The 21130-nt window shown below is 38.2% G+C and overlaps 2 protein-coding genes and 1 long non-coding RNA gene across 3 annotated transcripts; 2 read left to right on the forward strand and 1 right to left on the reverse strand.

The window, feature by feature from the left end:
- Nucleotides 1–4134: 4134 nt before the first annotated feature.
- slc30a5 (solute carrier family 30 member 5) lies at nt 4135–16750 on the forward strand. The gene is made up of 16 exons (XM_084414469.1): nt 4135–4540; nt 5050–5172; nt 5276–5342; nt 5869–5954; nt 6051–6138; nt 6223–6310; nt 6599–6675; nt 6785–6955; nt 7497–7791; nt 8052–8260; nt 8560–8717; nt 13155–13284; nt 13434–13683; nt 13832–14058; nt 14439–14567; nt 16466–16750. Exons 1-16 carry the CDS (start codon nt 4470–4472, stop codon nt 16634–16636), a joined length of 2340 nt encoding a protein of 779 aa, XP_084270595.1. The 5' UTR covers nt 4135–4469; the 3' UTR covers nt 16637–16750.
- LOC311293909 lies at nt 14847–18592 on the reverse strand. The gene is made up of 3 exons (XR_014627974.1): nt 18454–18592; nt 15058–15131; nt 14847–14947 (listed from the first exon to the last, which is right to left on the reverse strand). It is a non-coding gene; the product is annotated as an uncharacterized lncRNA (long non-coding RNA).
- ccnb1 (cyclin B1) lies at nt 17848–20880 on the forward strand. Its single transcript, XM_084414470.1, has 9 exons — nt 17848–18042; nt 18478–18618; nt 18696–18794; nt 19303–19485; nt 19566–19724; nt 19801–20037; nt 20112–20252; nt 20330–20440; nt 20549–20880. The coding sequence occupies exons 1-9, from the start codon at nt 18022–18024 to the stop codon at nt 20648–20650; spliced, it is 1194 nt and encodes a 397-aa protein (XP_084270596.1). The 5' UTR covers nt 17848–18021; the 3' UTR covers nt 20651–20880.
- Nucleotides 20881–21130: the final 250 nt, after the last annotated feature.

Genomic DNA, 21130 nt, shown 5'->3' on the forward strand with positions numbered 1-21130 from the left:
GGCGTGCTAAAAAGAACGCAGCTTTAATGTCAGTCGCTAGCACACCTCTTGAGGCCAGAGGAGTGAAGTTTACACGCACAACTCTTACTGCCCTAAGTTACACTCACCCCCCTAAACCTCACTCCCATCCGGGTCACGGCATCACATGTAACCGGTGGCTTGCAACGCCAATATAGGTGCCAAGGTTAAGGGGAGTTCAGAGGAGTATTTTGAAAGATTGAGTATGAGCATAAGTAATATGGCTTGTGCCTTCTTTTGAAAACAGCATGTTTTTTTTAACAGTTAACTGGTTTGATCACTGCAAGACTGGTACACTGCAAAATGTTTACCTAGCCAGAGAAAGCAAACATAGTTGACTGTCATGTGTTCTGTGTTGTTCTAAGCAGGAGAAATGTGTTGATACAGTTGCTCTGTCTAACGGCCTCCAGCCTTCAAAGGCCTTGCCTGTTCCTTGAACAGTTTGTTCCAAGTAGCCAAAAGTCAATCAAGAAGCAGAGCAGAGCAGTGGGAAAAAGGGGGTAAAGGAGGAAGAAAAACGTAATTACTACATATTCAACCCTTGCCTGCTTCTTTTCCTCCTTTAAGTTTCCGTCTTGGCACTGAAAGCCACAGCTCTTGCCAAATACAGCTAATGTGTGTGAAGCATGAATGGTCACACACTGTGCAGAGTCTTGCAGTGCACTTAATATAGCAGTTCTGCCTAAAAGCAACTCATTTCCTCTGAAAAAACTCTAGTGTGCTTTGCCTTTCTGTTCCCTCTAAATGCATTCTGAACGCTGGGTGACTCGGTGATGTCATTGCTACTCCACCCACTGTCCCTTTGCTTGCATTTCTGGCAGGAGAAACCAGTTTTACTGCAATCTTATATAATTATGTGGTCACATCACATTCGAGAAAGCACAAAAAGGGCTGACCGGATACATGAACTCGAATGTTGGCATAGCATTCGACAGCCTCTGAATACATCTTGCATTTAATAGTAAAGATTTAGTCTGACCTTTCAGTCTGAAGAATTAAATCTGCAGCACGTAAAAAAAAAAAAAACTAGAGTCTCTGCGTACATGAAAGTGTAACATGATGTGTGAATGTATCTACTCCATTCCTTGTATTATAATCTATAGAATACATTTTAACTTCAAGATTGTACCTCATGGTGGCCTCAAGTACTTAATAGATTGACACGTGGTTCTCTTGAGACCATGTTTGCACCATACTGCCATCTAGAGGTTGTGTTTTGAAAATGGTTACATAAGCCCATTTTGAGGAGATTTAAAAAAATATAAATAATCTAATTTAAAATGTTCTTTGATAACTCACAGACTACCACAAATCTGTCTGCTATTAGAAAAATCAAGGCCTATATGCACCAACAGCAATACTAGCATTAAGATATCGAAAGAAATGGAAAGAAAACAGACAGTTTAATCACCCCTGATCCAACTATTACAATGAATCATGTTATTCCACTGTATCTCAAATAAAAGTGAACTGTGGAACAATAACCTTAAGTCTTTTTCAGTGTATAAAGTGCATTTACATGCAAGTTATTTAAGATAAAGAAAATAGCACGTCTCTAAACTGTACCGTTACCTCAAGCCATACTCTAAAAGGCCACTGCTCATGGCAAATAGAATCAGGTGACAATTGCAGACATTAAAGGTATACAGTCTATTCAATTGAGCATTTCTGCTGAGCACATTATGAAGATATATGAGCAGGACAGCAGCAATGAGAAAGGTCATGGCACTTTACACAACATCTTTCTGACGTCATGGCCTCCATCTGTAGCCTGTTCTAAATCACTAACACACGATTCACCTTGTAGCAATAAAAATAAATATGTTAAAGGTACACTATGTAACTTTTTTTTTTTTTCAAAATGTACAAAATTTTATAAGGATATCATGAATCTTCTGAACTGTGTTTTTGTTTTATCCTGAATCACTCGGGATATTCAGACTATTTTAGAGTAGCCTATTCACTATTTAAAATACTAAAACTATTTTACTAGTAGCCCTAGTACCTGCGTGACTCGTCATGTACATAAACAGAGAGAAATAGCTACAATGTTTTTCCTCAAGACGCATGCAATTCTGTTTATTAACCGCGTTGTGCAGGCCTATCGGTGTCTGACATCAAAGTACCACGAGAGCAATTCAAAAGTATACAGAGCCGTCTGCTCTCTAATCGCTCTTGCGGTTCTATAATGTCATACACCGATCGGTCTATGCAGTACCACTTCAAGTCGAACACATCCCATAATTTCGAGATGACAACATGTCATTCTACTTGGAGCTCCACCTCTGTGGATGAGTGGAGGAGTTTGACCTAATCGGGTTTAGGCATAGGGTTATGGCAGGGGTGACCAATCCAGCTAATGGAGGGCCGTTGTCCTGCAGAGTTTAGCTCCAACCCCAATTATACACACCTGGACTAATCAAGGTTTTACTAGTCCGCTGGTCCTCTTCGCGTGTCGATCAAAGCGTGTCGGATGGCCTTTTGGCCATCATGAAATGTAGAAAATTAAACTCAGTTTTTAAAATAAAATGTTGTGTAGTCATGATAGGGGAATGTAAAACATTTGAAAAAATTTTTGGTCAACCTTGAGTAAATAAATGTAACCATAAAATAAATGAAATGGGAGATCAGATATGCTATTAGGGACATTCTAGGGTTATTCTAATATATGGGCACTGTGTAAATTATCTTAGTGAAACTCATGTACCTTTGTCCCTTTAAAAGCATATCAGTTAATACATTTTCAGAAAATATGAATATTGTGAATGAATACTTTCTCACAAACACATCATTTTACATTTTTCATTTTCAGGTACAAATGCCTAAAAGGCATTTTGTTTACTTAGTAGTTTACTTTTTAAACTACTCATAATTTCATTTTCACTGAATTATTAGAATGTTGCTGATTTTATGAAATTAGTGTAAAAAAAAAAAAAAAAAAAAACAATGCTTATATGGACAAAGTGATAACAGAATGGACAAGTGTTAAAGAATGGATGGATGGATGGATGGATGATTTCCTATGTCTCACATACAACCAGTTATATTAGTTTGAACTGGATTTAGATGGGAAACAATAATGTAAACATTCCCAAAGAAATTTAAATACACCACTTTTTCAACTTTAAACATGAATTACTTTTACAATCACTATCACACTCAGTGATTACATGGTCTTTAAAATTGTAATTTTAAAACTATGATTTTTCTACTAACTTTTTAAAAAAACATTCCCTTAATAGGGTGGATGTACTAGGTTGACCTAATCAAATTTGACAGATGAAATAGAAAAATAGACAATTAAAATAAGTTTCAAAAGTTGGTTTCCCTCCAAAGAAGTGATGGCAGTTTTATGATGTGATGTTTTTCTTTTCTTTTTTATGATGTGATGAACTTTCATTTAAAGGGAAAGTGGTCAAAATTAAATTGAGGGACAAGCTAAAAACCTTGATTATAATTACTAAAATAAATGTAATTATTGAAAAGAATACATACATTAGATAGAATATTTACTGATATGCTTAAAAAAAAAAAAACACGGAAAAAATCCCCAATGGTAAGTGTATTTATCGCGAAATTGGGATGGGGACATAGGCAAAATGGTGATATGCCTACATGTTGGTTCAAAATGCTGTAAAATGTCTCTCTCAGACTCTCTCTCTCTCTCTCTCTCTCTCTCTCTCTCTCTCTCTCTCTCTCTCTCTCTCTCTCTCTTTTTTTTTTTTTTTTTTTAAATGAACTTTTAATGAACTCAAATGGTGTTAAGACCGGTTTAAAATATTGTCCAGCATTTTAAGGCATTTTAATACGATCATCATGACATGAGCTTTACTGAGTGGGGACACAAGAGGCACCGAATCCCAGGAATGACCTGTTTTTTACCATTTTTTCACATGGATCATGACGTTACAACCGAATTTCAAAGCTATTGAAAAGTCAACGTAAAATGTTTAAATCAGAGGACTTATAGTTATCTCTTTAAAGTTTCCTTTTACATATATCACAATTAGCAATAAAATTGTACCTTTTGTTTTAAGAAATGACATAATTAGCAGGATATATTTCATGTAAATGTTTTTTTCTCGGAGATACATGACTTTTATTTTGAAAGGCTTCATAGATTGTAGCCATATGAGGAAATGTTCACGTCACTTCAACCACCACATCAGTTCATAATGTAGCTGCTAGCTAGTGAAAATAGATTTATCATTCAGTATGTATTTCGAAAATCAACGGTTTTTATTCACTGTTTTGAGTTCACTGTTGTGGATTACCACTTCATGAGCGATTTCAGCACCAAAGGGCCCTGAATTGTGCTCTTATTTTCGGTTTCAACTGTCTAACTTAAACAGGCTAACGCAGTTAGACACATAACAGCTTTTGTTTCTCAAAGATGAGCTCTTAGATAAACAGTGAAAGATCTAAGATCATAAACACACAGCAGTAGAAGTATGGATGAAAAATACAGCAGTAATGTCATCTCCAGTGGGAAGCTGGGGCGAGTTGAGGTTCCAGATGCCAGGTAAAACAAGTGTCTAAATATTACACTAAAATAATACTCTAACAGTTCTATGGCAGTACCACGTTACACTGATATTATGAGGTGGTGACGCTGGTTTTACCACGGTAGCATGTTTAAAGATAAACATACTTTTTTGTAAGTGCTGATGATAGTGGTGGACCGTCTTGAATGACTTACAGAAAAGTATCTTATTATTCTTGTTGGAAATGAAATACCAATAAATACCATTGTATGTTGTAGCACCATACTTGTACCATACATATAAGTACCATAATATTACTATGTGATGCATCCTGACACTCTACCATAGTATCACTACAATACCTTTTGAAAGGTATCTGTATTTTATGTTCACCACATTCAGAGAATACTTTGGTATTACCATGATAGTGTCCAAAACCTATAGCATTGCAATGTTTTCCATGGTATTTTATGGTAATACCATTGTAAGAATATCTCAGCTTTATTTATCTACTTTTCTACTTTTTTTTTTTCTTTTCTTTTTTCAGACTGACCCGGTACATAGTATTACTCTACTTTACCAAGCTGCTGAAGGCTTTTGGGATATTTGAGTCATATGATCTCCTCAAAGTTGTGCATATTGTACAGTTTCTCTTTATTTTAAAAATGGGGTAAGTAGTGACATCACACATGTACATATTAAAGAATACAAGTATCATGATTGTTTATTTTCATTATTTCTGATCATATAAATACCTTTTCTTTTCTGCATAGGTGTGCAATGATATTGGTTTTCTTTCAAAAGCCATTCTCATCTGGAAAAATGATCCCCAAGAGACAGGTACAAAGTTATTTTAATTCTAGTTTACCTGTTCAATTCATCAGTTTTTAAACTCTTACCACTTGAAGGATTAGTTTATCATATAAACTTGCCAAAGCCCTTTGTTTATCTTTGAAATGCATAAGCATTTTTAATATTCTCTCATCCTTTTAATCCATCCTTTGAAAGTCCATGGAACCAGAACATTCAACACATTAAAACATTCATACAAATATTGTTAAAGTGATCCAAATAAGTGGTTTAATCCAAATCTGGACACGATTGTTGTGATGAACAGATTCAGTTTAGGCTTTTATTCACTTAAACATTAATCAATGCACATATTTAGTAGAAAGTCAACTGTTAGCCACTTGCCAAATTTAATATTGGTTAATGTTGATGCATTAAAAGTTACAGCAATAATAGCATTAAATGCTCATTCTGTAGGCTATATGTTATGGATGTAAGATGGATTGCAAATGCCATTTCATGTGGACCTATTTTGAACATGGCAGCCTGATTTCATCTGTCTAACTTCTAATTTCAGTGGATAAAAATACTCAAGCATTCTGTCATGAGCTGTGTCATTTCCCTGTTGGGTTTCTTTGGGTTGACACTCTGTGGGCCACTCAGGTATGTCTTTGGGCTGGATCGAAAATAAACGTGTTTCATTATTTTTGTTCTGTTATTTATCAAGCATTTGGCCTAAACTTAAGTGATTTCTTTCAGGACCCTTTTGCTGTTTGAGCACAGTGATGTGGTGGTGATTTCTCTCCTCAGTGTTCTCTTTACCAGCTCTGGAGGGGGACCTTCTAAGGTCAGAAATGTAGCATAACCGTATCTCAGAATGAACCATATTTACCAGCTGACACATTTCCATGTGCTCTTTTTTTTTTTATAGACAAGGGGTGCTGCTTTATTCATAATTGCTGTGATCTGCCTTTTGCTCTTTGATAATGATGACCTCATGGCAAAGATGGCAGAGCACCGTATCCTTACAACTGTAGCAGAAATGTGTACACTGTTATTAAATCCAGGTGAAATCTGTCATTTCTACCTCTTTAATGACACCGGCTTGCAGGCAAAATGGCAAAAAACAACAACAACTGTTGTCCGACTAAACGGAAAGTTATTTCAAACTCAGAGCTGGATAAACATTTTATTCTTTAGAATGACATTTACAGATTAATCATTCACAATATCATCATGAATGTGTATTTGGAAATGTTTACTTTTTGGTTTTATCTACAACTGTATGCTCCTTAACACTCTTATAGCTGAGGGGCACCATGACAGTGCTCTCACCCATGCGTTGTACACAGGCATTGCCTTTTTAGGTGTGGCGGACCACAAGGTGTGTTTTTGATCATTTAAAAAAAATAAGTTTTTTAAGAGTGTTTTGAGTACTGACTCCGATGAAGGAACAGTGATATCATGGTGATTAACTCTCATTTTCTGAGCAGGGTGGAGTGGTTCTGCTGGTTCTAGCTCTGTGCCTGAAGGTGGCTTTCAACACAGCATCTAGAAAATTATCAGTGGAGATTGGGGGCGCAAAACGCCTATATGCTTTATCTAACCTTGTGTCGGCTGTAGTTCTGCTGCCCTGGGTCATAGTGTTGTCTGCAACCACTGAGGTAACAACCAGCAGAAGTTTTGTTTTCTGCTTAACCAGGGGTCCAGGCCCAGTAGAGGGGATCAGCAAACTTTCAAAGGGGGCCTCAAAATGACTTGAAATAATTTTAAATAAGCTAAAATATTTCTTATTTTAGTTCATACATTCAAGAACTGTTTGTTTCCTTTAAACAACCCGGGTTCCATTGGAAAACCTGGATATATGAGGTAGCCTAACTTTAAAAGTGTGATTTCTAGACTTTGAAAAGTCATGTAAATGAATAAAATCTTAAAACGTTATGGCCATTTTTGTCCATGAGACATTATTTTGGTCCCTTTTCCCAGACGAGAAAGACTACAGATTCTAAATGTGTTTTATCAGTTAAGTTTATTTTGTCATTGTCATTGGGAATCAGTTAGGATTAAGAGTACAGTCAGTGTAAAATGATTAAAACAAAAACAGTGCACCATCTTCAGATTAGCCTTGTCATAAACACTTAAAACAATACAGAAAGTTCTTACAGACACTAATGAAAGCTCCTTTTTTTAAATGGAAATCCTCAGAGTAAGGTGGAATCCTGGTCTGGCCTCATCTTGCCATTTGCCATGATCATCTTCTCTGTGATGATTCTGGACTTTTACGTCGAGTCCATCTGCACCGCAAAGCTGGAAACCTCACGCTGTGCTCGATATGGCTCCATCTTCCTGTTCCTCAGTGGCCTGGTGCTGGCAAACTTCTGGACCCACCCGCTAACCGACCAGCTCAGAGTGATAAGTAAGCCAGGAAACAACCAGCAGAGTAGCACTGAGCATGTGCTGTCTGGTGGAGTGCTGGTCAGCGCCTGCTTCTTCATCATGGGTAAGTTAATATCTCTCATAGAAGATTTAATGCAAAGAATGTATTTGAAAGATTTATATATTCCCCTACCACAGAACCAATCTGATATGTAAATGTCAAGTGTACGATAGGGTGTAGATCTCATTAAAAAAAAAGTGGAAGAAGTACAAATGATCATCATAGTGTTGTAAATACATCAACAAAAAGGTGTAGATGTAAAACTCATTGAAAGTACCACATTTTACTTTGTCCTTATTGAATGTACCATTTGATGTTTTCAGCTGATAGCATACTGTCAGCCCCTTCTTCAAAAGGTCAGAAGGGAACACTGGTGGGTTATTCCCCTGAAGGAACTCCTCTTTATAACTTCATGGGTGATGCGCTTCAGCACACGTCCCAGTCTCTGCCTCGCTTCATCAAAGACTCACTCAAACAGATCCTGGAGGAATATGACTCACGGCAGATCTTCTACTTCCTCTGTCTCAATCTGGTACATTAGCCTCTGTTGGATGGCCACTTCAACTCGTGTGTTTACTATATTTTGGTCATGAAGTGTAGAAGATGCTCAGTTTAAGTGCTTTATTGTTAATTGCTTAAAATGTTTGTTGTTTCTTGTCAGAATTACAGAAAAGGATTGTATGATTCAAATGTTCATAAGCTTTAGAGCTTTGTGGCAACGAAATATAATTGATTCCCCTCCCTATCTTATATAATGTGCCTATACTTTGAACAATGACCTATCTACTTCAACAGTATATTGAGAGTTGTGTTGTGTTGATCTTTGTTCAGGCCTTCACATTTGTGGAGCTCTTCTATGGTGTGTGGACCAACAGTCTGGGGCTGATCTCTGATGGCTTCCACATGCTGTTTGACTGCTCGGCTTTGGTCCTGGGGTTGTTTGCCGCCCTCATGACCAGATGGAAAGCAACAAGGATATATTCCTATGGGTAAGGTAGTGCTGCTTGCTAATTTTAGGATAACTTATTTGTGAAATGAATTCACGTTATACATTTGTAAGCGAGCAGACTGATTTGTCTTGTGGACGATAAAATACTCTGAAATTTTTTTTTTTTTCTTAAAGGGTTAGTCCACCCAAAAATGAAAACTCTGTCAGTAATTACTCACCCTCATGTTGTTCCAACCCCGTAAGACCTTAGTTCATCTTCGGAACACAAATTAAGATATTTTTGATTAAATCTGAGAGCAGTCTCACTCCTCCATAGGCTTCTAAGGGAATGAAACTTGCTGGCGCAAAAATGTGATTAAATAGATAGTTAATATAGACCAAGTGACTACAGTGGCTCAATCCAAAAGTTTATCAAGCGACGAGAATACTTTTTGTGCGCAAAACCCCCAAAAAATAACGACTTTATTCCACTATTCATTTCCTTCTCTCTGGGCCTCGAGTCTTTTTACGTAGTGTTTTAGCGCAGGGCGTCTGTGTTGTACGTCACACGCATCACACACATGACAAGCGTCGGCCAATAGTGAGCCTACGTGGTGACGTGCAACACAGACGCGCTGCGCTAAAACACTACAGTGGAAAAGGGATCCTCCATAGGGAGAGACTAGTTGGCACTTCAGCACTGCGTTGTCATCGGGTCCAGGCGAAGGTCCTTCGTCAGATCTGGATACGGCCTGGATCCGGCAGGCTGCGGGAAAACCTCGGGATAAACAAAGACACTAAAATTAGCGTAGATGCCATTCTTCTTATGATGTAACAAGTACATCAGGATTTATGGGAAGTGTTCCCGGTTCCGGCTGACCTAATCTATGCAGCCTAACATTGAATTATAGAAATCTATAATTTTGACTTGACCAGAATTTTGAGATCGCAATAGACGTGAAGGACTATAATGCGTTAAGAGCTCGCTCAAGCACTGGGGAGCTAAACCATTTAGTGCTTTGTAAGTAATCAGCAATATTATAAAATGTATACGATGTTTAATAGGCAGCCAATGCAGTGTTGACAGAACTGGGCTAATATGGTCATACTTCCTGGTTCTGGTAAGAACTCGAGCTGCTGCATTTTGAACTAGCTGTAGTTTGTTTATTAAGCGTGCAGGGCAACCACCCAGTAGAGCATTACAATAATCTAGCCTTGAGGTCATAAACGCATGAACTAATTGTTCCGCATTTGTCAATGAGAGCGTATGGCGTAATTTAGATATATTTTTAAGATGGAAAAATGCAGTTTTACAGATACTAGACACGTGACTTTCAAATGAAAGATTGGTATCAAAGAGCACACCCAGGTTCCTAACCGACAATGAAGACTTAATAGAGCAGCCATCAAGTGTTAGACAGTATTCTAGGTTATTACGTGAGGAAGTTTTTTGTCCAATAATTAGAATCTCAGTTTTTTCAGAATTTAGTAGTAGGAAATTACGAGTCATCCAATTTTTTATATCAGCTATGCATTCCGTTAATTTTGTGAATTGGTAAGTTTCGTTAAGTTTTGAAGAAATATACAGCTGCGTATCGTCGGCATAACAGTGAAAGCTAATTCCATGTTTCCTAATGATATCTCCTAATGGTAGCATGTACAGAGTGAACAGCAACGGTCCTAGTACTGAGCCTTGTGGTACGCCATACTGAACTTGTGATCGATGAGACATCTCTTCATTTACTGCTACAAACTGATAACGGTCAGATAAGTATGATTTAAACCATGCTAGTGCAATTCCACTAATGTCAACATAGTTTTCTAGTCTATTTAAAAGAATGTTGTGGTCAATGGTGTCAAATGCAGCACTAAGATCAAGTAACACTAATAGAGAGATACAACCACGATCGGATGATAAGAGCAAATCATTTGTGACTCGAACGAGAGCTGTCTCGGTACTATGGTTCGGTCTAAATCCGAACTGAAAATCCTCGCAGATATAATTTCTTTCAAGAAAGGAACACAGTTGTGAGGATACTGCTTTTTCTAATATCTTTGACAGAAAAGGTAGATTCGAGATCGGCCTGTAATTGACTAATTCTGTAGGATCAAGTTGCGTTTTTTTAACAAGCGGTTTAATCATATCCAGCTTAAAGTTTTTTGGTACGTATCCTAGAGACAAAGACGAATTAATGATATTAAGAAGAGGATCTATGATGACCTCTGGAAGCATCTCTTTCAGTAGCTTAGTCGGAATAGGGTCTAACAGACATGTTGTCGATTTAGATGAATTAACGAGTTTGCAAAATTCTTCCTCTCCTATAGCAATAAATGAATCCAATTTTTCCTCAGGGAGACTACAATGCACTGCCTGATGCGATACTGTAGTAGACGGTTATAGTTATAAATTTGTCCCAAGCTGAAACAAGGAAAAAACTAAACAACTGAGGATGACAGTACCAGACTTTCAAGTTGTTCCAAACACAACCATGTCACGCAAAAACATGCGCTTCATTGCTAGGAGACACATTTGTTTTAAAAGTGGCAAAAATATCAAACATGCCTGATTTTCTCCGACTGGATGGAATCATAGTCTGAAGCTAAATAAATCTGTGCTCATAATACACTACACGATTTTTCTTACTGCGCAAAATCTGCAGACTCACTATGACTCTTGGAAACTACTGTAGAATCATGTAGTGTATTCCAGCTTTTAAGCCTGGGACACACCAAGGCTTTTAGACACGCACTCGCAAACTTCCCTAAGCACTTCCCCTCGAGGTAATCCCCGTCACCATTTTGAAGTGTGTTCCACTTCGTGAAGTGGACGAGGTAAGTTTATGGACAGACCCTTGTCCCCTCAAATTTTGACACAGCTTCACTCCGAAGCTATGCTGATGTACACTTCAAGCAGCTCAATATCCCACAATTCAACTTGATTGTGACATCACAGTAGATTGCACTTAACTGTAGTGTATGATATATGAATTATTTTGAGAATTATTCGCCTAAGTGTACAATATATTAGTTATGTTGAGATTTAATCTCATAATCAAGTCAAGTCAAGTCACCATTTATATAGCGCTTTTAACAATATAGATTGTTTCAAAGCAGTTTTACAATGATAATAGGAAGTTACAGTAACAGAGATTGTTTTGGCTTTATAGCAGCTCTAGAATAAAGTTATTGTCCAGCTAAAGTTAGTTTTAGATTGATTGATTCACTTCTGTTGTAAAGAAGATCATTAGTTATTAACTTAGGGGCCGCTTACACGACACCATTCTAACAGAAAACACTCATTCGCACAAAACAGTGCCTGGTGGCTTGAGAACGCAAACCCAGGAAATAGATTCCAAGGTGCAAGCCTTGAATTTTTTTTGAAAAAAAAGGTTATCTCTACGCAAACCCGCGAAAACGCTGACGCCGTGCACATGCGCATCACGTGTTTAGTCTATAGGTATGCGCGTTTCAATATATATGTGCGCAGGCGTGTAGTCCTTCTTTACAAACCAACCCTCAACAAACTACTTGTCTGGCCTTAAAAATGTATAATAAAGAATTATTTATCGCTTCCGTGTAGCCACGTGAACCGGAATTATCCCGACAATGTTTTATCTGTACAGAGGTGAAGGGATGGAGGCCTTCACAGGGGAGAGACTAGTTGACAGTCAAAGTTTATACTATTGATTTTTATTTTTATTTTTATTTTTTTGTGTCATTTTATTTATTAACAGCTCATATATTTTTTCCAACAACAACTATAGAATGGTGCATAAAACGAATTTATAAGTAAAAAAGGGGTTTAAATAATAAATCAGCTCCATACTGAATTTCGGAATAGAAATTAAGATCTTTTTGATGAAATCTGAGAGCTTTCTGTCCCTCCATAGACAGCTACGCAAATAGCACTTTGACGCTTCAAAAAGTTCATAAAGAGATTGTTAAACTATTGTATGAATTGAGCAGTTTAGTTAAAACATTTCTGAAGAGACATTTATATGATGAACAGATTCAATTTAGGCTTTTATTCACATATAAACATTCATCAACTCACACATCAGTCATGGTAAACGGAAGCTGAAGCATGTTCACTTGACGTGCGAGACCCAATGAGGTAATTAATGGGGTAATTAATGACAGAATTTTCATTTTTGCTTAAAAGTCGAACTATCCCTTTAAATTGAAAGTTTGGTCCTATATCATAAATTGTGTTTCTAGTATCATTTATGGAGTTATGGCTGTGTTTAACCTGTAAACCATGTGTGTTGTTGTATTGATTCTGTTCTTTATAATGAATTGATCAAACTGGTTCACAAAACATGTCTGATTGATTCATTAACAAATCATTCTAAATCAAAAGTTATTTTTAAAAATGATTGATGGAAAATACATGGGAACTCATTGGTGTGTGAAGTCTAGGAACCCTGATTACTGGACATAACGGAATTGTGTTTTGTAATTTTTGGTGCTGTTAACAGTGTGACTTTTCTCTTTTCAGGTACGGTCGTGTGGAGATCCTCTCTGGATTTATCAATGGCCTGTTTCTCATGGTCATAGCTTTTTTTGTGTTTGTGGAGTCAGTCACCAGAGTCATCGATCCACCAAACATCAACACAGATATGCTAACGGTATGTACAGCTAACCTTCAAGGCATTGTTGTCAGGATTGACAAAGCTATTGCCAAGTTGGTATCTTGAATTAAAGTTATGCAAAGTTTCACACATGAATCCTGTCACCTCATGCTCATGCTTGTCCTTGATCCATTTGTTCCTTAAAGCCAGTGTCGGTTGGTGGACTGCTTGTTAATCTGGTGGGCATCTGTGCCTTCAGTCATGCACACTCCCATGGGGCCTCCAAAGGTAGCTGCTCTGGGCATGAGCACGGCCACTCGCACCATGGGCACGGGCACGGCAATGCAGAACACAGCCATGGAGGACATGGACACAGTCATGGAGGACACGGTCACTCTCACGGCCACGGGCATTCCCACGGGTCTGCTGGAGGGGGAATGAATGCTAATATGCGAGGTGGGTCTGTACTCTGTTATGAGTATTATTTGTTTTTATTATAGACATGGCAAGGTTAGTTAATCCAGAAATGAAAAGTTTATCATCATATATCAATCCTGATGTTTTTCAACCTTTTGAAGATGACATTTCCTTATCCTGTTTGCAGGAGTGTTTCTACATGTGCTTGCTGACACACTGGGCAGTGTCGGTGTGATTATATCCACCCTTCTCATTAAACAGTTTGGATGGCTGATCGCAGATCCCATTTGTTCCCTCTTCATTGCCACACTGATTTTTCTCAGTGTTATTCCTTTGTTAAAAGACGCCTGTGAGGTTCTTCTCCTGAGAACGCCACCTGAAAATGACAAGGAGCTTAACTTTGCGCTTGAAAAGGTATGAATAGAAAAAATATATGCATTGCCGGTCATATGTTTGGAACAGTTAAGATGATTTCTAAAGAATCATGCGACACAGAAGGCTGGAGTAATGGCTGCTGAAAATTAAGCTTTACCATCACATTTTCATTTTCAAAGTTTTCAAATATATTAAAATAGAAACTGTTCTTTTAAATTGTAATATTTCACAATATTACTGTTTTTACTGTATTTTTGATTAAATAAAGGCAAACTTGGTGAGCATAATAGACTTATTTCCAAAGTATCTTTCAAAAATCGTAATTCCAAACTTTTGTCTGGTTAGTGTAGCTTAATTTTTGGATTACCAATTGAATGCTTTACATTGCATATAATTTAATGCTTCCTTGTTTGTCTAAGATTCAGAAAATAGAAGGTGTTTTATCCTACCGTGATCCACACTTCTGGAGACATTCTGCCAGTGTCATTGCTGGAACCATCCATCTCCAACTCATGTCTGATGTAGTAGAACAGCGAGTTATTCAACAGGTATGAATGCTACATCTTGAACAATGGCTTGTTTACAAATTTACTGCAATTTGTTTGGGCTTTCCAAGGCTTGTATTACCATTTTGCCTAAGGATTAGACATTTAAGCTGTGTTCCAAATTGAGGCTGCATCCTTCGGAGGACGTGGACTTCAAAGGCCACACCTTCAAAGTCCGCGAAGGAAACCACAGTGGATGTTATTGAGTGCACTTATTCAATCCCACATTGCACTGCAATAACGAGTGTACAACCGATGTACGCTCAACGGCTGTCCGAATTTGCTCACTCATTTGTATTGCTAGAAACATCCAGGCAGGTGTGTTGAAGCAAGTTGGAGCTAAACTCTGCAGGAGCAGGATGACCTTCATCACCTAGTATAAACTATATAAAAGTGCATCTTAGTAAGATGTCAGCATTTTTAACCGTAAAAAAAAAAAAAAAAATACATTTGTATCATTAGATATTCAAGTAAGTTAAAATTCAATACTTACATTTAAAAGTGCAATCCAGCAATTTATCTAAAAAAAATCCTGTCATCACCGGTGCTTAAAGGGATACTTCACCTCTGGGAAGATGAATGTGTATTTAAAATAGGTCATTTAAGTAGAAGAAATGTGAAGAAATTTTTTAATTTGGAGCTTTCTAGACTGAGAAAAGCCAGAAAATGTATTTTTGGCTTATGTGGATGAAAGACAACAACTCCCAGAATGCACTTGCTTCGCTGCCTTAGGAGGCCACGCCTACCGGTAAGAGTGCGCAGTTGTTGAAAACAACAAAGCTAGCCTACGTGATGAGTTTGCGAGGGATTTAGAGATCGTCCAAAATGTCCGTGATTCGGCTCATTCATCATGTTTACTGTGGCGAGCAGGACGAGGCTGACGGCCGCGGGAGAACAGCGCGAGGCCGGTGGCGAGATTACTGAGACGCGCCGGGTCTCCCATCTCTCACGGAGGAGCGGGAATTTTTCTTAGCAATGGTAAAACGCACATCAACCATCACTTGTTTAGCGTTCATGTAAACACTACATTCAAATTCACCAATCAGAATGAATTCAGTTAGATTGAAAGGTGTGCATGTATGTAAACAATGAATGGCGACCGCAGAAAGCAAAAGCTGAATCCCGGACATTTAGAACGATCTCGTCCGCCGGACAAGTCCGGGAAAAGGAGGATGGTTACTTACTCAGCTTTCTCCTACTATTCAGCTTTCTCCACAGAACAAGAGCTTGCTAGCTTAGCTTCCAAAGAAAGACGGCTGACTGTGTGTACATTCTGTGAGTGAGATCCCACCCTGTATGGGCGGGCTGAAAACATGCGGAACAACGCCATCTACTGGCTGTAGTCTTTAGCCTCTGTCCAGAAAATCCTCCGATGACGCAAAATGACGATTTTTGCGTCATCGGAGGATTTTTTCCAGACAAAAAATACATAAATCTCTTGTCTCAGGGTCATATGAGGGTGGAAAGCATGGTAATTCGAAAATACTACAGGTTTTCTACTAATACAAAGCTTAATGCTAAATCCTGAAGTAACCCTTTAATGAATTCTGAGGCCGCGAAGGATCAATCTATTTTATCCTTCATTGCCCGGAAAATGAAGCATTTTGAGGCCGCATTTGAAGGCACTTTTGAATTGGGACAGCCTGTGTTGCGCCGTTGTGGCGCAATCTGCCTTTGAATGTGTCCTTCGAAGGATGTAGCCTCTGAATTGGGACGCAGCTTTAGTTAGATGTAATTTTTATTTATTTATTTATTACTTAAACTTCATTTCTGGTGTCAGATCTTGTGTATAGATATAATATATATATATAAATATATATATATATATATTTTTTTTTTTATATATATATATAAGTAACTTACTGACCAATTTGTATTGTTTATACTGAATTTTTTCTCAGGTGTCTGCCGTGTTGAAGGATGCCGGTGTTAATAACCTGACTATACAGTTGGAAAAAGAGGCTTACTTCCAGCACATGTCTGGCCTAAGCACTGGATTCCATGAGGTTTTAGCCATGACCCAACAGATGGAGTCTATGAAATATTATAAAGACGGCACATGTATCATGTAAACTCTTGTTTTAACACATTTAAATATTAAGAAATAAAGGGATCTAAGGTATAATTGTAATCTCCTCATTTTTTTATTAAAAAATGTTTTAATAAAAATGAATTTTATGATGGCTTCCACAGACTCTGTATGGTTCCTAACAGTTAGAAACAATAACTTATTATATTATTTTATGAACACAAATGTTGTTTGTTTGTTTTTGGGGGAGGTTTTAATCCTCTATAAAACATTTCATATTGCATTTTTGTCACATTCCAATCATTTCCATTGATGCAATCAGTTGTTTTTTCAACCATACATGCATATAAAATTGAATTATTTATTCACTGTAATATGGTGACATAAATAAGTGAACACACGAAAGCCATATTTTAATAATACCCCTTTTATTTCATTAATTAATAATGTAGTATTAACAGGCAAGGTCTTTGTAAGCAAGGCATTAGTCCTTATTTGTAGGTTGGCAGGGCATATGAAATCACAATTATTTAGTTTTTCTAATAACATGAAGTGTGGGATCAAACAATAAATAAATGTATCAAACCACTGATACAAATGATAATAAATAAAAATAGGTTGTGCGCTTTACAATTATAACACGTGGAAAATGAATTTTTTTGTGGTGGTGATACTGGGGAAATGTTTTTTTTTTTAAGTTGAGGTTTATCTGTCTAATGTGCAAGGGCAGTAGGCCTACTTATGTCAAGGAAAGGTTCATCATTGCAAGAAGGAAAATTTAGATGATAATACAGATAGTATTAGCTTATGTATTTAGATGGTATAAGTCTGTAAAAACATTAGTGTGGTATGTGCAATTGTTTAGGTGTGTACAAATTATATTATTAAATTGATTTAGTAGCAGTAGTAGTAAATAGTTGTATAATTTATGTATTTACTAATAATTACTCTGAATATAATATTTAAGAGGTAGTAATAAGTGTCATCTTGTTAGAAACATAAGAGGAACATAAGTTGGGTTTTCTCAATGTGAGCAATGTTGTTGACAAAGTTTGTGAAAATGTGTTTTCACAAACGCAGTTTTTGTGGTTACGCAGTTGCAGACCATAGATTGTAAAAAATAGTTGCAGACACACGCTCCGCAGCAAAAGGTGGCAGTGGAAAGCACGCAACTCTAGTACACTACAAAAGAACACGATAGACTGGTATCCCCGCCCCTGGGCGTCACGTGGTCATCAGTTGTCCTAGTAACGCATTGAAATCAGGTGCGACTGAGCCAATCGGAGCTCAATGATTTTCGAACCCAGCGAATCACGTTCGAAAGAGCGACAATTTAAACCACAGAGGAAATGCAATGCTACATCGAGCTCGCTTGAGTAGAATCAACCAGTTTGTTCATCGAGTCACAGCAATAATCCTCCTGAAATAATGGCTCTCCGTGTCACAAGGGTAAGTTGTTTTTAAATGCCTTTAATTTTCTGGAACTCAAAGTGAATGTCTTATATTAAATAACAAATTATTTGTCATTTTTAAGTTGATATGGGAAAACCCTGTATTTTCTTATCTTGCACGGCACTATGTTAGTGTGGGGTTTTACCTTTGTCTTTAATTCAGTAGGCCTAACCTATGTTCTATCAAAAAGCTTTGTGCAAGTTCTGCATAATAGTTAAGTTAGCACGTAAACCGCTTGCGTTTTACAGACAAACTTTAGTTCACACTAGTGTTGCGTTTGTACGTGTGCTTTTGGTCCTCGTGTGACGTTTTTAAATGTGTTTCCTAGAATTCAAACGATGTTTCTACAGATGTAGCGCTTTTTATGTTCCACATAACCAATTGCCCTACTCGTTATGCAAAACTTACCCGTGACCCTCTTGTCTTGAGTAGAATACCCGCCTTGCCAGCAGCGAGAATCAGAATGCTCTGCCCGGAAAAGCAGCTGTAGCGACCAAGCCCGGACTGAGACCTCGGGCCGCGCTGGGGGAGATTGGCAACAATCCGCAGACACGACAGGCTTTGAGGAAGAAGGTAAGTGCCGTCTCTTCTCCAGGCAATTCAGCCTTCCGCTGCCTTTGTCTCAACCATGACCTAACCTTTTGAAACAGGAGGTGAAGGCTGCACCCAACGCGGAGGTTGTCGCTGAGAAAGCGCCTGTGGTTCAACAGCCCAAAAAGGAGTCTCCTAAAGTGAAGCATGACGTTCAGGTGAGCAGTAAATGCGCGCATTTAAAGGGTCAGTTCACCAGAATATAACGTCAGTAGTATGGGAGCTGCTGTCCACATGCCATGACTACAAGTCAAGAAAAGGGTAGCTTGCCTTGGACATGTCTCAAATGGCCTAGCTTCTACCAAGTCTCCTAGCATTGGGAGGTGTTAATGCAGTTTTTGGTTCAAACTTGTGTGGGTTTAATCCTGAAAGTGTTCCAGCAGCTGCCATGTTTGCTGACTTCTGGGAGCTTTAGTCATGTGACTTAGCCTATCTTTACAATGCAGACTAGCTTTTTATATATATATATATATATATATATAATATAAATGAATGACAATAACTGTTTCCCTGCTGACAGCCTTGTAGTTCTAGTGTTAACCAGCAGAGGTTAATGCCCCCTAGTGCTGGCTCTGAAGTGTTTGGATGTTGCTGCTATTCTGATTTCTTGAAGTATCTATTCTGCCACCTTAATACAAAAAGATTCACTTCAGCTTTCCATTGCAGATTTTGTCTGAGCCTTCGTCTCCTGTTCCCATGGAGACCTCTGGCTGTGCTTCGGATGATCTGTGTCAGGCGTTCTCTGATGTTCTGCTTAATATCAAGGATGTGGATGCTGATGATTATGATAATCCCATGCTTTGCAGTGAATATGTCAAGGACATCTATTTGTATCTCCGTCAGCTTGAGGTTTGCAGAAAATATGCTTTGTTGGTTTGTTATAATGCTGACATGTACGGAAAGGTGAGCTTTTTTTGCTTCTCTTGTAGACCGAGCAAGCTGTTAGGCCGAAATATCTGGAAGGAAAGGAAGTCACAGGAAACATGCGTGCCATTCTTATTGACTGGCTTGTGCAAGTTCAAATTAAGTTCAGGCTGCTTCAGGAGACCATGTACATGACTGTTGCAATCATTGACCGCTTCCTTCAGGTGGGTCCCTTTCCAGTTTTGGTTTACTGCATGGTTTTGAGGTTGTTTTAATAGCCTCCACTTGTCCCTTGATCAGGATAATCCAGTTCCAAAGAAGCAGCTCCAGCTTGTTGGTGTAACAGCCATGTTCATAGCCTCAAAGTATGAAGAGATGTACCCACCAGAGATTGCAGACTTTGCCTTTGTGACCGACCGTGCCTATACCACTGGTCAGATCCGGGAGATGGAGATGAAGATCCTGAGAGTCCTTAACTTTGGTTTTGGAAGGCCTCTTCCCCTACAGTTCCTCAGGAGAGCCTCCAAAATTGGCGACGTAAGCTGGTTTACCCATTGTTTCTGAGGTGTTATGTTCACATTGTGTTAATACTAATAGGGTTTGTTTTGCAGGTTACTGCAGAGCATCACACGTTGGCCAAGTACTTCCTGGAGCTTACCATGGTCGACTATGACATGGTCCACATTCCTCCCTCCCAGGTGGCCAGTGCAGCTTATGCCCTCACCCTGAAGGTCTTCAGCTGTGGTGACTGGGTAAGTTCTTGGATAGTCATGATCTAGTTTATTTGTATTTTTTTATAAATCTGACCATTCCATCTGGCACTTTACAGACCCCTACTCTTCAGCATTATATGGGTTACACAGAAGAGATGCTAGTTCCTGTGATGCAGCATATTGCCAAAAATGTTGTGAGGGTCAATGAGGGGCTTTCAAAGCACCTGGTGAGTGGCTTCAGTCTGATAATAAGTTGGCCTACTCTATTTTGGCTTGTAGCTTTTTAGTTTCTAGATGTTAATATGACCCACTGAAGAGTTTGATTTCTCCTCCAGGCTGTGAAGAACAAGTATTCCAGTCAGAAACAGATGAGAATTGCCTCAATTTCTCAGCTTAAGTCCTCTTTGATCAAGGACCTGGCCAAGCAGATCTCATAGTGTGTGTGGTGTTATGATCAAGAGACTTAAGCACTGTGTGCTGCCTTGTAAAAATTGTAACTTATGCATGCTTTTACTATTGCAACTTTTATCATTGTTTTTACAGGTAAATTTTTTTTTTTTTACCTGCACTGCCATGTCTTAGTAAAGGTGACCTTTAATGTTGATGAATGATTCAAAGTTTATGCAACCTTGTACATTTGAATTCTAATAAACGTTTTAACATTTTACACTTAAGTGGTGTTTCATGGCTGAAAAAGGGTTTGACTAATGGCTGCTTTTTCTGGGTTTGTGAAATGGCTCACTGTTTTTCAGAATTCCAAGTAGGAAAGTTAAGTCCCTTTTGTTCTTCCTTGGGCTTTTATGATGGCCTGAATTAAGTATGGATTTCTCCAGGCTTGTGTTAAATTTCTCAGTGGTTTTTAACAATAAATTGCCACAATTTTCAATCCATTCAGGATCGTTTACTTCCCATGTCAT

The sequence above is a fragment of the Rutilus rutilus genome (assembly GCF_951802725.1).
Source record: "Rutilus rutilus genome assembly, chromosome: 7".
NCBI classification, from domain to species: Eukaryota; Metazoa; Chordata; class Actinopteri; order Cypriniformes; family Leuciscidae; genus Rutilus; species Rutilus rutilus.